Genomic DNA, 27,212 nt, shown 5'->3' with positions numbered 1-27,212 from the left:
AAACTGCCTCAGCTTACCTGTCCTGACACTGCACACTGTCTCCACGTTCTAAGCCTTCTGACCGCACAATTCTATAGCTACCAGTCTCAATGTCCCAAACCTCCTTGTACCCTAATCCTCAAATGACCTGACCCAACGTCCTCATCAGCACCCCAGAGTTAGCCGTCTCACCTGCCCCCAGCTTCAGCGTTCTAGACGTCCTCATGGCACGATCCTAAAGCTACCTGTCCCTGTGTCTCTGGGTAATCCCGAAGTTACCTGTCACACTCTACCGCCCGCTGTCCGAGTTCTAAACCTCCTGACTAAAGTGTTCTCAAGTTCTCTGTTCCAGCGTTGTAAAGCTGGCTGTTACTGAGTTCTAAACATTGCGGGCATCAGGGCTCGAAAGTCCGCTTGGTCACGAGTCAAAAGCCCGCCATGGCCCCTGCTTAAAGCTCGGGCTGGGCTCCCGAAACCCACGTGCCTGAGGCAGCCCCCGGAGCCTGGCACCGGCGCCCGTCGGGCAAGTGCCTTAGCGGCTCGAGTTTAAAAAGCCGGCCACGTTGGTATTGGTAGCTGGGAGGGGAGTGAGGTAGATTAGATGAGAGGGTCCGGGTCACGGGGTCGCTCAGAATTCTGATCTGCCAAGCGACCTCAATCTGCAATCAATCAGGAGAGAGAGAGAGAGAGAAAGAGAGGGAGAGAGAACAAAGAAGGAAACTAGCAAGCTTTTATTCAGCACCTACTGTCTCAGTCCACAAGTCTTAAGTTTCAGTTTTCTCAGGCTGATGGGGCTGATTGTAAATAGGGGATCTCAGAAAAGCATCCTGAGGCTGGATTCAGATCCAGGACTTTGGACAGACACTGGTGGCTGGGTGATCTGTAAAATGGGGATAATAACAGCACCTACACCCCCAGGTTGTGATGATGTGCTGTGCCGATCAAATGAGATGATGTATGGAAAGACTATAAATTCTCACTATCCTAAGGTTTTTTCTTGCCCACTTCCTGGGATCTCATGAGCAGTCAAATCAAGCTGAACTAGATGCCCTCCCTGCTGCCACCCTAGCCTTGCACCCTATGAGTAGTGAAATGAGGGAGCTCCTACCTAAACTTGGGGAAGCTGGTCTAGAGCTGGAAGGTCAGTAGGATGTCAGTCAAAGGTCCCCTGTGGTCCTGCCCAGTTCACATCCGGGACCTCATCTGGGCTAGTCTCGCCTTCTCCCCACCCTTATTAATTCCAGGTCTTGACACAGAGAAAACATGTTTAGACATGGTGTTATTTACATTTCACTTGGAACTGTCCTCGCCCTTCCTAAAAGTATCCCCTGCTTTAATCTGCTAGGATTGTTTGGATGGAAGGCAAAGTTTTCTTGACTAAGGCTGACCCTAGATTTAAAGTTACAATGTGTAATCCTGACAAATTTGTAGCTTCTTTTTATCTCAGAGCACCAGGGATGTCTCTGTTCAATGTAAGCTTCAGAACAGATACTGTTTCATTGTTTCCTTCTAGTCCCGACCCTGACCCAGAGTAGGTCCTTAATAAATGCTTGTAGATTGACTGATTGATTTGCGACTGTGTTGGGGGAAAAAGGCAGCTTCCAAACAGGATGCACTGAAGGGGTTGAGTTTTCACCCCACCCCCTCTATTCAATGAGACCACCCTAACAGTATGACTGTGAGCCTCTATTTCCTCATCCATAAAATGGGAATGATGATTCTTGTCCTTTATACTACATAGGAGTATTGCACTTAGTTAAAAGTACTTTAAAACCTTAAATACTCTAAGCACCAGGCATTGGCACAGCCTTAAAGTGACTTGTAAATGTGAGGCAGTGGAATGGAATTGATAGAGAACTGGCCTTGGAGTCAGAAAGACCTGGGTTCCAGTCCTGTCCCTGACACGTGCTGGCTGGGTGACCCTGGCCAAGTCACTTACCTCTGTACAACCCCAAGAAACTCTCTTCAATTGTAAATTGAAAAACTGTAAATTGAAAAAAACTTGATTTGCTGGCCAGAATTTCCTCACTGGGAGCTCCCTATGCCAATGGAATCCCACATTGAGTCCAGAAAAGAAAAATTAATCATTAAGGGCAAAGATTACAAAGATCATATCATGACTTTTAGAAACATTGCTGATGTATACCGAATTTACCTTAAACATATAGCAAACAAGCCTTTCTTTCTTCTTATAGGACCTCTGAGTAGCTTACATCTGAATATCTTTCGTGTCCTCTGGCAGCTAGGTGGTGCAGTGGACAGAGAGGACTAGGCTTGAAATCAGCATCTTCCTGAGTTCAAATCCAGCCTCAGACTTTAGCTGTGTGATTCTAGACAAGTCACTTGATCCTGTTTGACTCAGTAGTGAGGGAGCACATTGGACTTGGATTCAGGAAAACCTAAGTTCAAATCCAGCCTCAGACACCTAATAGCTTGGTGACCTTGGGTGAGTCACTTAAATTTTGTGACTTCCTGTCAAAACTGGGAAGCCCTTGGGGAGCAGGCTCAGGACTCTACAGTCACAGTAGAGAGGAAGCAATTTAAGGCTTGTAAAGCCCTTATGTTTCCACATTTGCTCCTCACAAAAATCCTGTGAGGTTGGTGTTGTTATAAAGCCCGTTTTACAAAAAAAGAAACCAAGGCTGAGGGTAAATAACCTGCCCAAGGTCACACAGCTAGGAAGTGTCCAAGTCAGAATTTGAACTCAGGTTTTCCTTGGTTCAAGGCTATTACTCTGAATTCTTTTTCCACCTAGATCCACTACCTACTTCACAGGGTTGATTTGAGTACAGAAGCTTTGTACCTTTCAAAGTGCTAAGAGAATTCTGAGCTATTCTATCCCATGTGATATTTATTGCATTGTATTCTATCCTGTTATGTCATATGGTATATTGTATTATATCACCTCAGTATATCATAGGAGCCATGATTTCATCAGATTAGATGCCCCCTCTGCTGATACAACCCCTCCATGACTCAGTTTCTTCAGTTGATGTGTCCAGGACCCCTTGGTCAGCTTTTCCAGACTTAGCTAGGTTGGCCCTCCCATCACTGGACTCATCCTCTGAAGCTGTCCAGCTTGGGAGGACCCAACAGAGCTTATGCTCCCTTGGCCTACTCTTTGAGAGCCCAGGGTCAGTCATTTCCATGCCCTGCAAAGACAAGGGAGTAACTGAAGAAAGCTTGGTACTGCCTGCACAGGAACTAAGCAGAGGGACAGAGACTTGGATGAAGGTCATTATGCTATTCCTCTGAACAGTTCCCAGGGTCCACACTACTGATTTCATGAATGTGAGGAAGGTCCATGGTGGAAACTCTCCCCATAGACATGACCTCAGACTAACTGAGACCTGGGAAAGACCTGAACTTAAACAGCCAAGGTCTCCCACTGCATCGGGGGTCATCGCCAGTCCTCCTGACTTATGTCCTGCCACTGGATTCCTCTGATTCAGAAGGATAGACTGAGACTGGGGACTTTGCACAGTCCTGCCTCAATTAAATCTAATTCACTTGCAAGTCAAGACATCACCCTTCTTATGTCATCAGTCCTCTAACAAGCTACAGAAACAACTCTATCACTTCCAATCAGAGAGCTGCCTGGGGGCAATGAGAGATTGACTGACTTGCCCAGGGTCATTCTGCCTGTTTGGGTGCAAGGCAGGACAAGAACTGAGCATTCCCTGACAATGAGCATGGCCTTCTACACGATGTGCCATGCCAGCTATCTCTCTTTGAAAGATAACAAAATAACACCACTTTCTGACTCCCACAAAGGAGATCAAAGTGCCCCTGAAACACCCAGGGAGGAAAATAGGATTTTCTCTCCCCACAGAGAACTAAGTTGCTGTAACCTATCTCTGATAAGTGAACTATCACATCACGTTCAAAGCATTTCATCGTTTTTTCATTTAAGGAAAGAAGCAGGCATGAGGAGGCCAGGGGAACTTGACAGCAGAGAGAATACCAGCCACTGGGTGTGGTCAGACCATTCTTATTCTCTTTGGAGAAGCACCTGCATTACCCTCAAAATGATCAAGGGAACCAAGTCCAGTAGACGGGCTGGCAGGAGTCTCTGGTGACAGAAGGCTCTCGGGGAATCGGTGAGAAGGAACCCAGGTTGCCTGACACTCCTTCTACTTCATGGCCAATGGCCCATTCCTGTCTCTTACCATTCCATGCTCCTACCATCCATTCACTAAACATATATTAAGCAACTACTACCGTATGTGCTGGGCATTAAAGGAAGCTTGGTCCTGTGGTTTTCTTGGTACTAACCAACAATGTTTTTGAACTGGAGTGCCCAGGTTCTACGTGCTTTCCTTTTGGGTGGTGGCTGCCTAGATTCATGGCAAAGCAGGGGGGCGTTCCTTTGGAGTAAATGTGAGTACCACTGGCTGGCCCTTCCTAAAAGGCACAAGAGTCAGTCAGCAGGCATTCATTACGCGCTCATTAAGTGCTAGGTGTGCAAAGAAAGTCAAAAGCTAGCCCCCATCTCAGGGAGCTCCCAAGGAGGGGAGGATGGATAGACTGTGTAAATAAGAAGGTACATAGGAGAGGTGTATGGGATCAGTGGGAGCTGAGGGGACAGGGAAAGGGCTCTTCAAGAAGGCGGGAATTGGGCTGAGGGGTGAAGGAAGCTTGACTGGCACTGGGAGAAGGGAGTTCGTTTCAGGCCTGGGATCCAGCCAGTGTCAGGACCCTGAGACGGAAGGTAGCATGGCTTGGGTGATGAGGGCAGCTGGATACTTGAGTGCAGGGGGCGGAGGAAGATGTGAGAAGACTGGAAAAGCAGAAAAGAATTAGGGAGGGTAGTACTTTAGATACCAACTAGAGATGTCTAGGTTTGATCCTAGAAGCGCCAAGAAGCTTTTGGAGTTTATTTGTGTTGAGGACTGGGGAATGGCCTTGTCAGATGGTGCTTTAGGAAAACCCCCTGAGAACCTGTGCAGAGGATGGGCGGGGAGGAGCAGAAACTTGGGGGAAGGCAAGGCTATGTCAGTGGTCCAGGTGAGATGGGAGGTGAAGTAGGGCCACAGCTGTGTGAGTGGGGGGGGGGCACGGATGCCAAATGTTGTGCAGGTAGAAGCAGCAGGATCTGACAATAGATTTGTTCTTTGGGGTGACACTGAGGTGAGACTGGGGGGGTCTGGTGGGATGGTGGTGCCCCAGTAGAACAGGGAAGTGTAGAACCTGGTTAACTTTTCTCTTTTCCCATCTGTAAAATGGACATATAAGCTGCTCTTACCACATCTCTCTGGGCCTCAGTTCCCTCACCTGTAAAGCCAGGGGACGAGGAGCAGGTGAACTTCTCTCCACGGCATCTTAAGTAATCCGGCTCCAATTTTTCTGGAAACACTAGTGGCCTCTAGTGGGAAAAAACAGCAATAGGTCTGTAGGATCATAGCTTAAGAGCAGGGACCTCAGAGGTATTGGAAGGCCAGAGAGGTGCCCAAGGTCACCAGGTAACAAAGGGACAATCTGAACCCAGATACGAATCCAGTGAGCTTTCTGCTATGCTATGCTAATCCTTTCTTAATCCATACTTCTTAAGGAGGAGGCAAAGTCTGACTAACATGGGTGTGACTTCTCAGTGATGTCTGGATAGACTGAAAAAAATATGTGTACATATGTATGTGTGCGTTTGTGCCGTGCACGTACATGTATGTATTGCACGTGTGCACGCACATCTATATGCAGAGAAAGGGGCACTGACACACAGAGCCCTTCTGTGTTTCCTCAGCACTTAGCACAGCTCCTGGCGCACAGTAGGGGCTCACAACATGCTTACTGGGCAGCTAGGTGGCACGGCGGTTAGAGTACCAGGCCTGGAGTAGAAGATTCATCTTCCTGAGTTGAAATCTGGCATCAGACACTTACTAGCTGTGTGACCCTGGGCAAGTCACCCTGTTTGCCTCGATTTCCTCATCTGTAAAATGAGCTGGAGAAGAAAATGGCAAACTTTGCCAAGAAAATCCCAAATGGGATCACAAAGTATTAGACGTGACTAAAAATGACTGAACAAAGGTAGCTAGCTAAAGTTCAACTCAAATATGTACCTATAAAGTACTTACTATACATACAGCTCTATGCTTGCTGTTAAGGGTAGGAAGTTGACAAAAATAGAAGGGTCCTTCTCTCATGGAGGTCACAATTTAATGGAAGTACTAATACAAATACCCAAATAACTATAAATTGATCTTATGGAAAAATGATGCCTCCCAGAGAAGGAAATGACCAACCACTTTATCGCTCTGCCAGGAAAACCCCAAATGGGGTCAGGGAGAGTCGCACACGACTGAAAATGACTGAACAACAAAGAAAAAATGCGTACTGACTGACCAGGAAAGTCAGCACACATGTACACAGCACCCCCAAAGCAAGGAACCCCGACTCTAGGGCTGCCTGACGGTCTTCAATAGTGAATATCACTGTGTTCCAGTCTTCTGCATAAATGCAAATAAATCCAAACAACTGTGAAGGAGAAAGAAGGCCAAAGCAGCCTGAGCTGCCCTAGCAGGGATGAATCTGTGCTCCTGCACCCTCTCCACCCCACCCATCTTCCCTGTGACCGGCCATCCAAAGCTGGGGATTTTGTCATTGATGATGCCAACGACTGACATTTTTAGAAAGCTTTCAAGCATTTTATGTACCTTGTCTCCTTTGCATCTCACTACAGCCATAGGAAGTAGGGATTTTAGCCCAATTTTACCAAATGAAAAAACTGGGGCTCTGAGAACTTCAATGATTCCCCCATTAAATGATCTTCATCTCCTAGCCAGAAAGTGCAAAGGCTTCAGTTCGGGTCTTCCTCACACCAGGTCCAGTTGTCTATCCAAATCATAGGGGACAGGATTTAGAAGTGCAAAGAGGTCATCCCCCTCATTTTACAGATGAGGAAACTGAGGCCCACTGGTGATAATGCCCTGGCCAAAGTCAGACTAGTAATAAGGAGCAGAGCTGAAATTTAAAGCCAGCGTTCTCTTCGTTTCACCAAGGAGAGCTCCAGGAGATGGACAACCTTCAAGTGACCTTGGCCTCCTTAGGCCATTCTTTAACCAACGAAGCTAACCAGATGCAGATGATCTAACAAGAAACAGCTTTAGGAACTGGCCTTTGCAGCTCAATCTTTCTAGAACAGAAAACATTTTACCACGTGAGGAAGTGTGCCCCACTATCCTTACACAGCAACACGACACAGAATGATGGCAAGCACTTGTAGCTCCAGAGGCCACTTGGGGGGGCGTTATTAAAAGTTTCCTTCAAGCCCTGAGTTTAGGGGTGATCGTGTGGGCCTGCCTGCTTTGATGATTTATTATGTCATCTGTGCTGGTTTAGGGCAATTAACTACTTTGCAAAGCTTGTGATGTGAATCACGAGCTGACCCTCTCTCCTAGTCTCATCTCCTGTGTATGGTCTGTCTCTCCAGCAGCATCTCCATAACCCCAATCTAGCCCACCGTTGAGAATGTGGGGTCAATCGTCCAACCCTGACATTCCTCCACTGCAGCCTTGGGATTCCGATGATTGCTACATCACCTCCTATGGCTCTGGACAAGAGCCATGACAGGTATGACCTTGAGGTCGTGCCACAGACGAGAACTTCCCCGCATGGGATGGGCATGCCCCGAGGGCTGATCTCTTTTCCTGCCTTCCCTGTGCGGGCAGACCACCCACAAAGAAGGCTCATCCTTAGGGCTTTCTCAAGGACACACTCCACCATGGATGATCTTAATAGAAACCATAAGTAACTCTAGGCAACTGGTAAAAACTCATTGAGATGGCGTCAGTTCTTTTTCATGACATTTTGAAGTAAAATGTCATCTCGACTCCCCTGCTGTTTGGCATTTCCCGATTTTACTGCTCTTTATTTTTTGAGCCAGAATCCTGGCCCCAGAGTGGGTAGTGGAAAGTCACAGAGTGGCAAATACTCGTGTAATCTCTCCTCCAAAGGTCCTTCTTTACTAAGCAGGGCCCTTGTCAGATGCTTCTCTTCTACCCTAGAAACCTCAAAAAAACAGAGAACAGAGGAAGCACCTAATCAACACTCGTTAATTGAGTTTTCCCCAATATTCGTTTACCAGCTGCCTGAACAAAGGCATAGCTGCTAAGCTTATCACAATTGTAGATGACAGGAAGCCGGAAGACAGCAGGACCACATCGGGCGGCGATGAGCCAGAATCCAAAGATGTCTTGGCAGGCTGGAATGATGGGTTAAGGGCTAGACTTGGGAGTCAGAATAAAGCAGGGTTGAGTCTGGCATTTAATGTTCAATAGCCAAGTGACCATGGGGAATCATATCACCCTTTGGAGCCTTGGTATTTTCATCCTTAGATTGGGCATAATAATTCCTACTGTGCTCTCTTCACAGAGCTGGTGTAAGAATTAAATGAAATAAAATCTCAAAGCCTTAGATTGAAGGGAGGGACATATATTAAACACCTATTATGTACTGATACTAGGGATACAAATCCAAGCAAGCAAGACAGCTCCCGCCCTCAAGACCCTTATATTCTAATAGGGCAAGAAAACACATAAGGGGAGAGAGGGGTGAAGGCTGGAGTGGAGGCAGCCTGCAAGTGGTGTGGTGACTGCTGGTAAGCAACCTAAGGCAAAGGTCCCCTGTCGGAGACCAGGATGGCTCTAAGGATAGGGTCCAAGGTTCCTGTGTAGAAGAGGCAGAGATGGCCAGGAGGTGATTGTTGGCCATTACATACACAAGTACATATAAACTACACACACACATAATACATATACACGCAGACATGGAAGCTGCCTTTCTTGGCACTGAGTGGCCACCACAGTCTGATTCCAGCATCCTCTCACACCACACCACCTCACCTGCTGTAGTTTCTCCCCTCTTCCCCATATTTTCATTGCATTTTTGCCCATGCAGACTCCTGTTTCTGAAATGGACTCCCTTCGGGATCCCAGTCAGGTGCCACCTCCTCTGTGAAGTGGTTCCCAGTATCCCCAGGTGACAGTGCTGTGCTCATCAGTCATCATTAAGACGTGGGGTTTGAACCCATCTTCTTGGTTCCAATATGGCGCTCAATGCCCTGTGTCATGCTACCTCACCAGTGAAAGGTTCCTCTCTGTGTTTCCCCCTAAAATACTGATGGCAAGAATCTCTCTTGTGGTACTTAAGAGTTGGTTATATTTTCTCCTCTGAAATTTGGCATCTCAATAATGTGGTAAGACGTTCAGAACCTCTGTTTCTCCCTCTGACTGCTGGATCAGCTTTGTGAGCCTGGCTATGGAGGGGGCGGTGGGGTATTGCAGGAGATGCTATTCCAGAGTCACCCACTAGGTGATGTCTTTGATCTTGAATTCCTGTAACTGTTTTGGAGAATTCTGGCACAGGAACATGCTATCAAGGAGTGAAATGGGGGCCGTGGGTGTGGCATGTGGTATACATTGTCAGACTTGGCAGTTTTAAGACCTGCTTTTTTTCACAGTATAAATTTTTTTGTGAAAAAGGATAGATCACTGAATAGAAAAGAGGGGAGGGATATACTCAGAAATGAGGTGATATAAAAATAAAAGATCATTTTTAAAAACTTCACAATTAAGGTTTATTTACTGAATGAGTGGGATTTGTTCTAAAATCATATATACCTATGAATAAAATTTATCCACTGCCTAACTGATAAGTGGCCAGCCAGGCCCCCAGTGATAGGAAACTACCATCCGTCAGGCCCTTGCCCCAGACAGTTTTGCACCTTAAGAAGTTTTACCCTCTTCCACTGAGCTGAAATCTCTCCCTTTGTACCTTGTTATTATAGGATTTTAGAGCTAGGAGTAACTAGAGAGAATGCTTAGCCCAATTCCACAGTGAGGGAAACTGAGGCCTTGTAGCAGCAAGCACCCCAGCGTCCCCAGGGTGGCTTCCAACACAGGTTCTTGCATCTGCTTTGATAAAGGAAAGCAACTCAAAATGGGTTAACAAGCTTACTTTAATCAATGTATTGTTTACCTAGTTCAGGGGGAAAAGGTCAGCACCCCGAACTTCAGAGTATACAGACAGAATTATCAAGACAGAGAAACAGATCAAGTAGACAGGTTTCCAAACTGTCCAACCATTACATCCCTACCAAATCAACATCTGGGCTTTTCAAAGCCAGGGGGCTCCAACAACGGCTTTCCAAAGTCTCATCTGGTCAAATCACAGAACACTTCTCAAAGTGAGCCCCAAAGGAAAGCCTCAAATCAGGGCTTATATAGCCTTCTCCTGGCTAAGAGAATGTAACAACCTTCTGGACCCACTTGTCCAATCAAAAAGTATCTACTGAAAAACAAGCCTCCCACCCCAGGCTCCAGGTGCACTTTAGCGTAGGGGCAGGGAAGATCTTTAAAATTTACAGGCCTAGGTAGAGAAGAGAGGCAAAAAGCAAGGCCAAGATTCCAACTCTGTCTGGTGCGTTAGTTAATTCAGTGTGTCTTCCATCACATCTTATACTCCTGGTTCTACTTCTGAGGCCAAGAAGAATCAAATCGTGGCCCCATAACATTTGAAGACACCCATTGGATACAAGGACTAGGTTCATCCTTGCAGTTTGGTTTGGTTTTGGTGGTCAGGAATGATTTCCTGGACAAGTAGAGCCTGGCACTCAAGGCCATGCCTATGCTCAGTAGCTAAGACCCAGAGAAAGCAGCTCAACCACAGTGAGGCTTTGGGATGGTCAAGTTCACCCCTTGCGCTTGAGATAAATGAGAGCCAGGGATCTGGTCAGGTGCATATACTGGAACTTCTGCTGTGGGAGCTGGGCAGCCTCCATAGCTAGACTTGGTTTCTATTATATCAGCTCTCATTGCTTTAGAGAAAAGGAAATTGGAGCTAGGATGAGCACAGGCCAAAGTGGCTGACCTGCAGGAGCCACCAGGCCCAGAGTGTGGGAGGAGCTTGTCCTGCGTAGCTCTCTGACTTGGGCAGGCCAGTGTTCAGGCTGGGCGCCACAAAACTTAGAAAAGAAATGGAGAAACTTACTTCTTATTTACATCAGCACTTTGCAAACTTTTTGGTCTCAGGACTCTTGCAACTAAGTTATTGAGGATTCTCCGCAAAATTATATGGATTTTTGTATCTGTCCATATTTACCATATTAGAAATGAAAACATCCTAGTATTAATGTAAGATAGTTTGGACCTCATGGATCACCTGGAAAGGTCTCAAGTATCTTCAGATCACCCATTGGGAATGGCTTCTTTAGATCATCTTAAACCCAATTCCTCCAAATGGGTCCAGTTGCACAAAACCAACTTTAGGAGCCAACACTCTTTCCTTTAATAGGAAGAGATCAGTAGCTGTGGTTTCTAAACACAAAGGCTGAAGACACAGCCATGGATAGAAAGTCTTTTTTTTTAATGTGAATTTTTAAAGAAGATAGAGCTTGTTCTAAAATCAGATTAAAGAAATCACTCCTTAGCAACCAAGGGGAGACAGGATGGAGTCCAAGGATAAGCAATATTTTGCTTTGGAGCATGAGTGTGTCCTTTCAATAGATCAGCTTCAGGCAGCCTCATGCATCTGGAGATGAGACTACATAAGGCTGCATGATTTGAGTGGTCTCCTGCCACAGAAAACAGAAGGTCCTCTGGCATTAGGGTCCTTGAGCTAGTGACATTCTTTTACTGATTTTGATGCTGGTGGTGGGTGGTTTTCATTGTTCTCACTGATTAACCAGGTAAATTAATTTACTAAAAGTCCACTTTTGAAATCAGTCAGTATTATGCTCAGAATATCCACATTCCTCATACTTTATCAATTCCCCAGGTTGTAACTTTGTCCCCTGCCATGGTTCTGTCCATGTCTACTTCCTTGTTTTTCATTGTCTACTCCATACACAGAATATTTCCCTCGGGGATGAAAGACACATCTACTCCCTCCATCGATCTAGAATAGGGCTGGGAGTGAGAAGAGGAGTTCTTAACCCTTCTGTAGCTCTCACTCTCAAATTCAAACTGTTTCCAGTCTGTAAACTGAAGGGGTCAGACCAGGGGAACTCTAAGATCTGATCATGATTCACAAGCCTCATCAATCCCCCCTCCACTATACATCTCTTACCCATCCAATCTTGTAGCCACCAGCCTTCTTCAAGCCCCTGTCACTTTCCACTTACTGGACTATTACACAACAGCTTTCTGACTGGACTGGCAGCTTCTGTCTCTCCCTGCTCCAATCTGATCAATAATCATTTATTATGTGCTTTCTATTTGCCAGGCACTGTGCTCAGCACTTACAAACATTATCTCATCTGATTTTCAAAATAACAGTGGGAGGTAGGTGCCATGATTACCCTCATTTTACAGATGAGGAAACTGAGGCAAACAGGGGTTAGGGACTTGCCCAGAGTCACACAGCTAGGAAGTGTCTGAGGCTGGATTTGAACTCAGGTCTTCCTGACTCTATCCACTGGGCCACCTACCTGATTTCTGTGAGGATCAAATAAATTAACATATGTCAAGTGCTTTTGCAAACCTTAGAGCTGCATGTAAATGCCAGCTGTCATTAAAAGGAGTAGAAAAAGGAGCTTTAAGAGCCAAACAGACCATTGATAGGTTTTTTCCTGGATTCACTGGAGAGTCATTGGACTGGATTGAGTTGGGGGGAGGGATGATAAGGCTTTAGGAAAATCCCTTTGGCAACTGACTGGGGGAAGACCTGAAGGGGAGGGAGAGTCGAGGCCAGGAGGCAGGGAGGCCAGAAGGAAGGCTGTTACAATGGTCAGGGCCAGAGGGGATGTGGGTGTGAAGTAGGGTTGGTGGCGGCCACAATTGAGAGAGCTGTTGGGAGGTTGAACTCCAAGATGTGGCAGCGGTTGGATGTGTGGGTGTGATTGAGGATGGAGAGTCGAGGATGACCCCAAAGTGGGGAGAGAGTGATTGAGATGATGGTACAGTCTACAACAGGAAGAGCCAAGTTTAGAAGAGGAGAAAGTCTGAAAGAAAAATGGGAGACAGAGAGCACAGGTGCATTTATTAAGCCCTAACTTGGTGCCCCGAACTCTGCCTCAGGGCTCATTATAAATACAAGCAAAGCAAGACCGGAGCTGCCCTCAAAGAGCTTACATTTGATTGGAGAAGGAGGAGTGGCAAGCACTCCAAGCCATTGGGTGTGGAGATGGATAGAACATGGCAGCCAAGGCTTACCTTGGAGACCTAAGGATCCCAAAGGCAGTCTAAGGTTCTGGTGGGATCACAAGCTACTTAGAACACATGAATCTGAGATCCTACAGGGCATGCAGGTGGCCCCAGATTGCAGCTCAGAAGAGAAACTGGGGCTTAAAATCTCAACCCTGGAATTACTTGTATAGTGATGATGCTAGAATCCAGGGGAGCTGCTGGGCCACCCTTTGGGTTCCTGCAAAGATGAGGAAGAATCGTTTCATTTACTGCATCCGGACGCCCACTGACTAGGTAAACAGTGGGCACACAGTAGGCATTTCATAAATGCTTGTTAACTAATTGATTACACAGTTAAATTACAACAAAAGATCGGAAGCTCCCTGAAAGCAGGAGCGATGGCCATATCTCTTGCTGGTTACATCATTCAAGGCTGACTCCACTTTACTCCCACACTCCCTGTTTTGGCCAATGGACCCTATGGAAGTCACTTAACCCTGTCTGCCTCGGTTTCCTCATCTGTAAAATGAGCTGGAGAAGGAAATGGCCCACACAGGGACACGAAGAGTGTGACATGACTGAAGAACAATGAAAGGAACCATATAGCTTTGTGGCTCTTTATTGCTGGGCAAGTCAACTCACCTCAGTTTTCTCCTCTGTAAAATAGGGTGAGATGTATGGGCTGGACAAGGGGATAGTGCCTCCCAGCTCACCCAGTGGGTGGTGAAACCGCTCCAAAACCACTCACCAAAGACACAGAAGAGATGCCATTTGGTGCCTTCTGATCAGGCAACTTTCTGACTTGTGTCCAATTCAAAACAAATTCTGTAAATATCATCTCCTCACTCCTTCCTGCGGGCTGGAAAGCTCCGGGAGGCCCTTCCTTTGTTTGACTTGGTGCTTTACAAAAAAGAGCCTAGTGCTGGAAAATATGACTAACAAAGGTTCTCTGCTCCTGGCTGTTGACAAAGCCTGATGATAATAAAAGTTAAGAGAGAAAGGATGTCAAGAATTCTCATCTGTCTCCCAGATGATAAAACTGGGCAGCAGGAGGGATCAGGGGGAGGTAGAATAAAACTGGTACGAAAGAAAAGAATGCACTGATGCTTTGTGTAGCTCACAAGTGCAACAGTGATGGCCCTGATTCAATTCAACAAATATTTATTAAGCACTTACCATGAACTGGCACCTCCCTATGTGCTGATAATTAGATTGTAAACTTCTCCATTAAACTGCCTTGAGGGCAGGGACTGCCTTTGGCCTCTTTTTGTATCCCCAGGGCTTAGCATAGGGCCTGGTATGTAGTAGGCACTGAATAAATGCTTATCAATTGATTGCTGATAATATAAATATAAAAATGAAACAATCCCTGCCCTCAAAAAGCTTACATTCTGTTGAGGGGTAACATGGACAAAAATACGTAAAAATAAAACTATGCTAAAGTTAATGGGGTAGAAGAGGGATCAGGAGGGGTCTGCACTGACCCTGGAAGGCAGCTAGGGATTCCAGGAAGGAGGCATCCTGGGCATAGGGTACAATGCAGACAGACACAGAATTGGCGGGCAGAAGCTCAGTTACCACAGGCATTCTTAACTTAGGGTCCATGGACTTGGCTGGTTGAGATAGTTGGAGATACACACCCACACATGCCAAGTATGTATTTGTATGGACATATATATGAAACTATTTCAATGTAATTGCTTTCCTCTGTAATCTTACATATGTTATTTTTACACATTTCAAATCATTTGAGGCCATAGGCATCACCAGACTAACTACCCAAGGATCTGGGTCACAAAAGGTTTAAGAACTCTGTGGAGGTGGTTAGGTGGTACAGTGAATAGAGCACTGGCCCTGGAGTCAGGAGGACCTCAGTTCAAATCTGACCTCAGACACTTAATATTTACAAGCCATGTGACCTTGGGCAAGACACTTAACCCCAATTGCCCTGCCTTCCCCCCTCCAAAAAGAAAATAAAAAGAACTCTGTCTGTGGGAGTGGGGCAAGGGGTGGGAGGGAGGAGGTGATCTTGGGCAGGTTTCTCAGCCTGGCCTCAGTTTCCCCATCTGTAAAAGAGGGGGTTAGGCCGGATAGCCGCTGAGGTCCCTTTGAGCTGTATGCCAGTGGCTCTGGTCTTTGTTCACCTCTGCCCAGAATCCCATAATCAAGCCCTCTCAGACTTGCCATTGGTGGGTTCAGAGTTCACAGATGAGATTTCCACTGAGCTGCCTCCTCTGCCATAAGCCATTTCTGGGTCCTTGTCCTCCAGGTAATTAGGGCTCCCAGACTTTTGGGAGCCTGGCTTTGGAGCTTCCAGGTTGGGGTAGAAAGCTTAAGGCCAAGTTGACCATCAAGTCAACATGCACTAACCTTAGGGCTAATGGCAGCGCATCATTTACAATGTCAGGAGAACAGAGGCACAAGATGAATGACACCCAGTGTTGAAATGACTCTCCAAAGAATGTCTCCCTTATGAGAAGAGAGAGTGCCCCAGACCCGTCCTGGCTGTGGCACCCTGGGCCAGTCACTTGGGCTCTAACCTCAACAGAAACAGGGCCACTGATCCCTACAGAAGGATCCCTGTGGCCACAGTGCTGTACTTCCTTTGAAAATGTGATCTTATCTCTGTTCTACTGTGTTTTTATTTATTTATTTATAGTGTTATTTTTTATACTATTTTATAGTATAAAATTTATATTTATTTATAGTGTTAAACCTTTTCCATTTTAAGCTGGCTTGGGCTCCCTGAGGAAGCAGTGACCCCCCTTGCTCTAGGTTATCCCAGAGCAAAGCTGCTGATCTCTACTGGTCCAAGGAGTTTCCTCACCACCCCGTGCTTTCATTCCTTCCAATCCCCAAACCCCTTTTTCAGGACCCATTTTTAAAGAGCTCCTGGGGCTTTGACCACTTATTCATCAGTACTTGGAGATCTGGGACCTCATCAGTGTGGAGATCCCTTCTACCAGCCTTGATGACTTGTCAATCAAGCAACAAGCAGTTATTAAGTGCCTACTGTGTTTCAGGAATTATGCTGGGTGTGGGGGATCCAAGTAGCTATGTGGAACAGTGGAGAGAATGCTGGGGCTGGAGACCTGAGTTCAAATACTATCTCAGATACTTGCAAGTCCAATCCCCTCACTTTATAGATAAGGAAACTGAGTCCCAGAGAAGTACAATGACTTACCCATGGTCACACAGCCAGGATTTGAGCCCAGGTTCCTTTTGGTCTTCAAAAGTATCTCTGACTGCCTAGTCCTCTCCCTGCATCCTACCAGATGGCAAGCATCTGTGAAATCAGTGAGACTGGCCCTTGGAACTGACATACAGTCCACCCCCGGACCCATACTCAAAGTCTCACAATCTGTTGAGATGGCCTTTGAGGACCCAGAGTCGTCTTCGTGACATGATGAGGCCTCAGAAGAGAACCTCAGTGGAAGATGAGATGGAAGTATAAGTTCACCATCACCACCATCACCATCACCATCATCACCATCACCATCATCACCACCATCATCATCACCGTCATCATCACCATCACCATCATCACCACCATCATCACCACCACCATCATCATCACCATCACCACCATCACCATCATCACCATCTTCATCACCACCACCATCATCATCACCATCATCACCATCACCATCATCACAATCATCATCATTACCATCAACACTATCACCACTATCACCTTCACCACCATCACCACCACCACCATCATCACTATCACCACCACCCCCACCATCACCATTACCATCACCATCACCATCATTGGTCACCATCACCATCTAAGCACAAATTCTCAGTCTACTCTACCCAACAAGTGATCACCCAAGAGACCCCAAGAGAAGAGAGACAGCCTGAAGGCCATTTTGGCTCTGCTTAGAGTCCCCAATAAAAGGCCAGATTCTGAGGATCTTAGAGGGATCAACTCCAAACTTCCTCCTTTTTCAGAAGAGAGAAGTTGAGTGATTTGCCCAGGGTCACACAGCAAGTCAGAGGTGGGGTTCAAAGTCAGGTCTTCCCAACCTCAAGCCCAGTACTCTACCCACTGCCCCGCAGTCTTTCCGGCATATTGTAAATGCTTGATAAATGTTCAGTTGAACTGAACTACCTCCCAATGAAAATCCACTATTTTCCAATTCATTTTGAGATTTGGTCCTGATGATAATTACAAGCCCAATGTTCTCCCCCTACTAAAACACTCTGACAATTGATTGCCAATTTAATCATTGTCTCTTTTACTTGGCATAGAGGCCAGAACTCACCTCAAAGCCAGGAAGGTCTGGGTTCAAGTCTTGCCTCTGACTTGTGCTAGTTGGGAGACCCTGGGCCAGTCACTGGACCTCTCTCAGCTTTAGGCCATTCTCTAAGACCGTAGGAAAGGTGCCACCCTGAATTGGTAGAAGGAGTTTCCTCAGTGAGAATTCCCTATCCCAATGAGGTCCCAAGTGCAGTATGGACCCCTATGTGAGCATTGGTGGGTACAGCTTCCTGAGGGCAGACTCTGCCCTGGTTGTCTCTGCATCCTGAGGGCCTTGCATGGTGTTTGACCTACACTTATTAAATAGCATTTAGTAAATGCTTCTTGAAAAGCCCATACACCACTCTCTCATAGGGGACCCTACAAAGGAAAGAAAGACCTGCCATGAATAGACCTCACCCGCCCCTCCTGGAGCATTTCTGCTGTGGAGATTTCAGAGTCCAGAGCGGAGAAAAGATGCCCGTTTCCTATCTCCCATCCTCTGAACAGCGTGACTGCACAGTACTTATCTCTAAAGAGTTTAGTCAAACAATGATAGGAACCTCTGAGTCATTTTAGGGAGGAAGAAGGAAGGGGGGGCCTTTGTGGGAGATGAAAGAATCTCATCTCAGATAACAAACCAAGGACCTAAAAAAGAGCCTTGAAGAGAACATCTCTAACAAAAGCAAATCGAATCAGCCAATAAGACAAGTACAGAAAGATCCCCTGGGAGTGTGACTCAGCTCCTGTCTCTCATCAGTAACACAGCTGGCAGCCTGGGGGCTTGGGGTACTGCACCCCCACGTGTGCCTAGCTCTGGGTAGGGGCGTGGCCCTAAAAGCCGGGTGTGAATCAGGGAGGGGCTAAAATGAACCCTTTTAAACTTGGGAGTTTTGTCTGGAAGGAATCCTACTGTCAATTACAGAGAGTGTAACATGAGAGAAAGCATCCTGCTGTCCTGCTCTCTTCAGTTATGTCTGACTCTTTGTGATGCCAGTACTTTGCCATTTCCTTCTCCAACTCATTTTGCAGATGGGGAAACTGAGGCAAACAGGGCAAAGGGTCACACGGCTAGTAAAGTGTCTGGGGCTAGATTTGAACTCAGGTCTTCCCAACTCCAGACCCTGTGCCACTTAGCTAGCCTTGTACTACCTATGTCAAGTGTTTGTAGAGTGGACACTCCTTGAGGGCAGGAACGATCGCTTTGTCCCTTGCTGGTGCCAGCACAGTAGCAAGCACTGTGATGCCTGGTCAAGAATTGAATTGTGGTGAGAAAAGCACTTTGAGACTCCAAAGGTCTGTGGGAGTACGAGCTATTGTCAAACTGGCCTCTCTGCTACTCCCGACACACATGCCATCTCCTATCCCTTGGCCTTTGCCTTGGCTGTGGCCCCTGCCAGGAACACAATGCCTCCTTATCTTGAATTCCTAGTGTTCTGCCAGGCTCAGCTCCCATGAGGCCTTTCCTGATCTCCCCAGCTGCTAGCGCCTTTAACCCCACACTCCCCCACCCCCCATTACATTGTGTTTAAGTTTCAAGGTTTGCACTTCTGCACTCAGTGCCCGCTTACAGTATGAGCTAAATCAGTGCTTGACAACTGATTGATTGATTGGTTGGTTGGTCTACCTGCCTTTAGAAAGAACTGAAGACAGGCAGATTCCATCTCAAGTGATCTCCAGCTTCCCTGAATAATTCACCTTAACAAGTGCCTGGGCTTTGTTGCCTGGCCCCATCTCCGTTTTCCAGACTCACAGCTTCCTACCACCTGGGGGGCCTTCTGATGAAGCTGTCCACACCTGGCCCAGATGCCTGCTGACGTGGTGATGCCCACTGCAGATGCCCTGGTGGCAGGACCTGGCACTTTGTTCTCTGCCAGAATCCCGGACAACAGGCCCAGGCCCCTTCCCAAGCTCCAGGGAGGCCACTGAGGGAGCCTTCAGTGGTGTGACTGCTATCAGCCAATCAGCAAAAATTCATTCTGCCTCCTACATGCTGATTTGCAAGGAGTCTCTGTTTGAACCAGGGAGACAAGCAAATGTCTAAATAAATGTTGTTCAGTTATTTTTAGTCGTGTCTGATTCTTCGTGCCCCCATTGGAGGTTTTCTTGGGAAAGATCCTGGAGGGGTTTGCATTTCCTTCTCCAGCTCATTTTACAGATGGAGAAACTGAGGCAAACAGCATTAAGTGACTCACCCAGGGTCACGCAGCTAGTAAGTGTCTGAGCATGGATTTGCACTCGGGTCTTCCTGACTCCAGGCCCAGTGTTCTAGCCACTGCATGACCTAGCAGGCCGTCTAAATAAATACTGCATAACTATAAAGTAAATAAATAAAACTATGTTCAAAGTAGTTCAGTGTAAGGCAGTTTAGGACACAGGGTGCCGAGATAATCTCTGAGGGCTCATGTGTAGCTGGGATGGCAGGCGACCTGCATCCACTAAGCTAAATTTCCATTTCTCTCTTTCAGGTCAATGCAAAGAAAGGACAGAAATTTGACCTGGAGTTCACTATAGAAAGCTACAGGCCAGAGGTAGGTTGGATTCCCAGGGATGGGGGTGTCGAGCAGGAAGCCGCAGGCAGGAAAGCGTGTGCTGTGCATGGGGTGTATGTCTTTGTATGTACATGAGGGGTGCAGGCCCTGCAGGCTGGACCACCTGGTTCAGCACTAAGCCTGGCGTTTACATAAGTGGGTGACATGCAGGCAGTGCCAGAATCCAGATTCACACTCAGGTCCTCAGGCCTCCTTCCTTCCATTCCTACCTCCCGTGGTCAGGAAATTGCCTTCTCTTGGGGCATCCTCTTCTCCATTCCATAGAGCACACTTGGGGGAGGGGATGAGAGAGGGCAAAGGGGGTAAGGGAAGTGCGCTGTAGCAGGCAGCTGTGCCAGATCTGCACTCAGAACACCTGGCTTCCAATCCCTCCTCTGACACTTATTAACTTTATGGAGCTGGGTCAGGACTCCATCCTCGAGGGTGGCTGGACGTCTGTGAGCCCCTGACCCCCAGGGTCCGTCCCATCTATGTATTCATAATTCCCATAAAAAAGGGACCATGACTACCCTTGGAGATCTCCACCCATGAACCTCATGCCAGGGCAAGGGCGGGTGGTTGATGCCCATGGTGGAGCCCCTCTCGGAAAACCCAGAGGGTCCCCCACCAACCTCCCTCTCCTTAGCTTTCCCCCAGCTTGACCTTGACCCTCAGGGTCCCTTGCCGGGCTCTGCCTGTGGGCTCTCACTTGCCCTGGCCAGGAGGTAGAACGCAGCAGGCCCTGGGAGGTTCCTGCTCTGGCAGAGGCAGTGTGAGTGGCCTACAGAGAGGAGCGGTCTGTTCCTGTTTGAGGGCTTGTTGTTCGCCATGTGAAACCTGCCGCGTGACTGATTCAAAGAGGAGCAAAGCCCAAGAAAGAGCTTTCCCTGTCTGGGCTGTGGATGGGAACCAGGAGGCTGGCAGAGGGCAGGCACCGGGGCCCAGGCTGACGTCCACTGCCCAGCCCGCCCGATGATGGCCTGAGAAACGGGTCTCCTGGGGCCAGGAACACGGTCTGGGGCCTGCTGTCTGAGTCAGTGCTCAGTCTGGGTGGTGGCATGGCTTGGCTCCTGAGGCCCTTGCTCTGCCAAGCTGAGACGGGCAGAAATCATGCTGGAAAAGCCAGTGGACTCTGTCTCACTGGCTTCTGCTTCCCCAGCATCAGGAGGGCTTGGGGACCCGAACATTCCCTCCCCAGGACCCTGGCTTAGCAGAGCTACAGAGACTGAGGCCCAAGGAGCCTCAGAAGCCAGCCAGTCCAGCCCCCTCATCTTACAGGGGATGAGACTGAGGCCCACGGGGATATTAAAGGACTCACCCCAGCTCACACTGGGAGCAAGGGTCCCAGGCAGGCTTTCCTGAAACCACTTCGTCCACTAAAGCGGCCGACTCCACCCAGCTCAGCTGTGTGACCCTGGGCATGGAACTGAAACTCTCTATTCAATAGGCAGCTGGGGCTGACCTGCTCTGGGAGAAGCAGCTTCTTTGTTAGGAGCTTCTACCACCAGTGAGATCTTGCAGTCTCCCTCTGGCGTGCCTCTGGTTCTGTCTCTCTGCCCCCCCCCCCCCTCTCTCTCCCTCCCCCTCCCCCCCCCTTTCTCCCCCCCCCCCCCCCCCTCCCCCCCCCCACCCTCCTCTCTCCTCCCTCCCTTCTCTCTCTCCTCTCTCCCCCTTCCTCTCCCTCCCTCTCTCCCTTCCTTCTCCCCCTTCCTCTACCCTCCCTTCAGATGAACTCCCAGAATCTGTTAAGAGTTTCCCAATGTGTTGAGAACGATTCATTCCGGATGATTCTCAGAAGTTAGAGGAGATCGTGGAGATTAAGGCAGGACCAAGCTCCCCCAGCTTCTTTATCCTTCCTCCATTAATGGAAATGTGGGGAACAGTTCTCCTTCTGGGGCTTTTGCCCCAGAGTTCCCAGGATAAACTCGGTCGACAACCCTGCTCTCTGAGGTGGATGTGAAGCCTCCAGAGGCCAGGACCGTGGCTTAGCAGAGCCCTTGTTCCCCTGGGATGGCCCAACTTGCAAGGGCTGGACAGGAAGCAGAGGGAGGAGGGTCAATGCCTGGCAATGAGCACACAGTCTCTCTCCCTGCAGAATTTTGTGTTTGTTTTCAAATTAAGTTTTATCGATGCTCCTCATCAGTCATTTTGGACAGAAAGCCTCTAGCTCACGCAAAACAACCCAAAACCCCAAACCACCAGCGAAAGAGAACCAACCAGCCCAGTGTATGTAGCTTAGGATGTATGCAACGTCCTGTAGCCATAGCCCCCCACCTCTCTAACAAAGGGGCCCCTCTGAACACAGAAGCAGCTTTAGGTCTACCCAGGGTAGAAGCAAGTCCAATGAGAGCAATGAAATGATGAAATGAGGCAGCTAGGCAGACAGAAAGCTGGACCTGGGTTCAGGAAGACCTGAGTTCAAACCCATTTCAGACACTTAGTAGCTGTGTGAGTCCAGGCAAGTCACCGGACCTCTTTCTGATTCATGTTTCCTCCTCTCTAAAAATGGGAATGATAATGGGACCTACCCCCTTGGGCTGTGGTGAGGATCTGATGGAGTCACGTATAGGAATGCCCTGCAGACCTCACAGCAATGCAGAAACGCTGGCTGTTAAATAAGGACGGCACAGTGTAGTGGAAGGAATACTGAACTTGTAGACTAAAGACCCGAATTCAAATCCTGACTGCAGCTCACTCCATGGGCGAGTTTGGGCCTAGACCAGATGACCTCAGAGGACCTTTCTGTCACTACATCTGTATAAAAGGTCTTGCAAACCTTCGCATTTTATATAAATGTCAGCCATTAGTAGTAGTAATCATATTAATAATAAAATTAATACTAATGAATTGCCCAGAGAGAAGAAATTATTGAAGCTGAGATTTACCCATCCTTCTCTCAGGGTAAACTTGTCTCTGGGTGATTCAGAATCTCTCTCTCTCTTCCTCCTCCTCTTCTTCTCCCTCTGTCTCTGTCTGTCTCTCTCTGTCTCTCTCTTCCTCCTCCTCCTCTTCTCCCTCTGTCTCTGTCCTGTCTCTCTCTTTCTGTCTCTGTGTCTCTCTCTTTGTCCCCTAGTCAAACAAGGAGCTTCTGGGCACATGTTCTGCCCTCGTGATCTTCAAGAATCATAAGCCCAAACCTGCTGTCAACATAACCTGCACACGACTCTTCAAAGAGAAGGAAAGAGAGAGAGAGGATTATGGGCTGTACAAGCAAATGAAGCAGCTGAAAAGACCCCCTGATGGGACCAGAATCCCAGGTATGGGCCAGTAAGCATGGAAGCACTGAAAGCACCCTGTTGTTTCTGTAGTCACTGAACCTAAAAGTGAAGCAAGGGAACAATCTAAAATGCTTTTCTGAAGCTATGGTTGCAGGCAGCTATAGAACAGGGCCAGACGAGCCCCAAATGATTGTTTGGACTGGACTTACAACAATCCTTGTCTGATTGTTCACCAGTGACAGTCTGACCACTGTCCTCTTTCATGAAAGGGTCACCTGTGGGGAGAGGGTCGGGGGGGGGGGGGGGGAAAGAAACAACTGATTTCTAATCAATATCATCTCCAAAATGTCTGAGGGAAACATCCTCTTTAATTCATGCCAGCTGACATTTCAGAAGATGTGGTTCTAAGATTTGACTTGGATTACTCCTCAAGGAATCAAATTATTGTGATCCAATTATAGGGATGTTAGTGGCATTCCTATTTGAATTGCAGTGATATTCTCATCTGAATTATTTAATAACTATGAAATATAGTACTTAAAGGAATAAGCAAATGAAATAGAGAGTAAAACTGGAAATAGTAGGGGATCACAATATACTCCTTTCAGACCTAGACAAATCTAACAAAAAAAAAAAAAACCAACTTACAGGCCTGAATAGAATTTTAGAAAATTTAGATATAGTGGATTTCTGGTGATTGCTACAGAGGAATAGAAAGGAGGGGGAGACAGAGACAGAGATGACAGAGAGAGTAAGTATTCTAAGCTATGTATAATATCCTTATAAAAACTGACCATACATTAAACCATAAAAACCTAAAAAAACAATGTAAAGGAGCAGAAATACTAACCATACTGACCATAATGCAATAAAATTGTATTAAAGATCCACAAAGAAAGGACTAGAAATTAATTGAAGACTAAATAACCTAATCCTAAAGACTGGTGAGTCAAAAAATAAATCATAGAAATGATAATTTTATTCTCATAACAATGAGACAACATATTAAAATTCTGGGGATGCAGCCAAAACAGTCCTTAGGGAAAAATTTATATCTCTAAGCACTTTTATTAACTAAGAAGACAGAAAGAACAGATCAAGGAATTGGATATCCAACTTAAAAAAAAAAACCTACAAAATCAACAAACTGAATTACAATTGGAGGAGGTTAGTAGGAGATGAAATAAAGTGAATTTGAAACTCAGAGCTGTCCTTAGAATCCACTGATAATTTTATTCATGTGATATAGGTTGATCTTAACAAATAAACCCTGATTATTATGTGTGTTGACATCACACAATTATTATTATTATTATTACAACAGACCTTCTTTGAAGTTTACAAAGTTCTTTCTATATATTCTCATGTGAACCTTACAACAACCCTGAGAAGTAGGAACTATTACTAACCCCATTTTACAGATGTGGAAAACTGGTTCAGAGAGGTTAGAGATTAGTTCATCATCACAGATCATCAATGTCAGAAAAAGGATTGGGGCTCAAGTCTTCATGATTCTGGGCCCAGCATTGTATTGTCACAATAGAATTTTTTTTCCCTAAAATAATTTTGGGAAGAATCTCTCTTATGGGATTTAGAATTGATTTTGTTCTCCACTGAGATTTTCCTTTTTTAATGTGTTAATGAACACAAACTAAACTTCTGCTTCATTAGTAAGCTGTCAGTCTCAGTTTCCACATCTATAAAATGGAAGAAGTAATACCTAAACTACCCGTCTTTGCAAACTTTGAGGTGCTAGAGAAATTTAGTGATTCATAGCACATGACACTGTACTATGGACAAAGCATTGAACTATAGCTTTGTGTTGAAGTGGGTGAAGTCCTGTCTTCCTCCTTAATTTTGGGCTAATCCTGTGAGGCATAAGAAGCAATGAGAAGCAATAGGCTACCCTGTCCTTGGAGCCAGGGAGATTTGGGTTCAAGGTCTACCTCTGACATGGACTAGCTCTTTCCTCTCTCACAGCCCCACCAACTCTAAGACTATGGATTGTAGAGGAAGTACCACCTGCATTGGTAGAGGGGATTTCCTCACCTGGGAGATCTTTATGTCAGTAAAATCACAGGTCCAAGCTGTATCCCTGACAATGAGCCATCATGTTCCCTAGAAGGCTTTTCTTCATCAGGATCCTGCTATCAGGCCAACTTTACATGGATCAGTTGGCCTTCTACAGGGCCAGGTTTCTAGCTGACAGATTTTAAGAACATAAGAACAGGGTAAGATGAAATGAGATAAGCAGAAACAAAGATAAGGCAGCTGGGAATGCAGTGCACTAAGCTCTGAACTTGGAAATAGGAAGACCCCAGTTCAAATCCAGTCTCAGGCACTTACTATCTGGGTGACCCTGGGCAAGTCACTTAACCTTGTTCTGAGTTTCCTCATCTGTGAAACAAAGATCATAATAACAGCTACCTCCCAGGGATGTTGTGAGGATCAGATAAGACACACGCACATGAGCGTGCACACACACATATACTATATAGGTACACACATATACATATATACATACATAATATACATATATACTAAAGCACTTAGCACAGTGCCTAGCCTATAGCAAGCATTAAGAAGTGCTTGTGAAACCTAACTCTAAGCTGGCTGAAGATTTGCAGGTGTCCATAGTGAGGCATCAATGGGGAAACTGATGAAAAATGAATTTTGAAGATTTTTTCTTCTTTATTCTTTGTTTATGTGTCTTTTGCCCTTTGTAATGTTCTTTGAGCTTAGCTCTCCAGCTGTTCAGGCATCACAGTAGCAAGGAATAATAAATCCAGTTTTGAAATGCTGATTGATACCTTTGTGAGAAATAACTGAACATCTGGACCCACTTTCTATGGGAAGATCTGCAGGAGCAGCCCCAGTTTCCAACTGATGCCTGCAGCTAACATGCTGGGAGGGGGAGATAGGAAAGAACATGGAGATTTAGACAATTAAAAGGCAAATAGGATGGAAAAAATGTTGGCTAGCATCAATCTGGCTTAATGGCTCAGTTTGGAGACATTGGGGGATATTTTTTTTTGACAGAGAAGCCTAAGAACCCAAAAAAATTGGAGGCATATCTGCTAATGGAGAATGGTAACGTAAGAAAAAAAAAATGGGGGTGGCTAGGTGGCGCAGTGAATAGAGCACTGGCCCTGGAGTCAGGAGGACCTGAGTTCAAATCCCATCTCAGACACTTAACACAAAAACCAGCTGTGTGGCCTTGGGCAAGTCACTTAACCCCAATTGCCCTCCAAAAAGAAAAAAAAAAGCCAAAACTGTGGGCCATGACATTTGTACCTAATTCTCATCCATTTTCCTTCCCCAAATCACAAATAACTTTGGCTACTTTTCCAACTTCTCCAAGAAGATGCAAAGTCAAAAACCAGCCAACACAGGATGGAACTTATGCCAAAGACAAGTTTACTGAGGGAGGTCTGTTTGCTAAAGAATGATTGTTTTAGCAGTAATTTTATTTTGTATTATTATGCACAAATGCTGGTGTGCTGGCTTGTTAACTAAGGACTGCAAACAGATTGCACATGGAGAGACCCAGCTGGCGATGCTTCTTCCATCTCACAGCGCAGAGTCAAACACTGTGACTCAGCCAGGGCAGATGCCCAGAGCATCCCGAGAGATGGGGCAGAGACATCAGGCAAATGAGAGAAGAGGGTGAGGCAGGCAGGGTCCTTTCCATGTATTATCTCATTGAATAATAGTACTGATAGTTGATCCTCAATTCTGTAGGCAGGTACCAGTTACCTCTAATTTATGGATGAGGGAATTGATGGGGAGAGAGATGAAGTGATCAGCCAGGTACACAACTAGTTAGTGTCTGAGGGGGCTTCCAACCTAAGCAGGTCTCACCCAACTCCAGACCCCATCACCCTCCAGAATAAAGCACTGTCTCTCTGTACACAAAAGATAATATGTATTTCTTTCAAACCACCAGGGGGTGCTGCTGGACACTTGCTTGATCCTGTTCTGCCATGAGGCTTGGCAATCCAATAGTCAGTCAACAGTTATGTTCTACCCAGAAGGTGCCTGGGGGAAATTACCAAGATCTCTAATGATGCTCTGAGAGCTGGCTACCACTGCCCCATAGCTTGGCTGCTTTAGTGGGTGG

At 46.6% G+C, this 27,212-nt stretch overlaps 1 protein-coding gene across 2 annotated transcripts in view; it reads left to right on the top strand.

Annotated features, from left to right (window-relative positions):
• Nucleotides 1–27,212, top strand: part of RARRES1 (retinoic acid receptor responder 1) — a 35,773-nt gene that overhangs the window by 690 nt on the left and 7,871 nt on the right. For both annotated transcript variants that reach the window (XM_069083470.1, XM_069083472.1), the window contains exons 2-3: nt 19,812–19,874; nt 22,948–23,131. In XM_069083470.1, coding sequence (XP_068939571.1) covers nt 19,812–19,874; nt 22,948–23,131 — 247 coding nt within the window. The remainder of the gene's footprint in view (nt 1–19,811; nt 19,875–22,947; nt 23,132–27,212) is intronic.

The sequence above is a fragment of the Petaurus breviceps genome, unplaced genomic scaffold, assembly GCF_028583685.1.
Source record: "Petaurus breviceps papuanus isolate PSGF00001 unplaced genomic scaffold, PetGlider_PUasm1.0 173, whole genome shotgun sequence".
Classification (NCBI taxonomy): domain Eukaryota; kingdom Metazoa; phylum Chordata; class Mammalia; order Diprotodontia; family Petauridae; genus Petaurus; species Petaurus breviceps.
The sequence above is the reverse complement of the archived record's forward strand: the minus strand, read 5'-3'. Positions and strand labels throughout refer to the sequence as shown.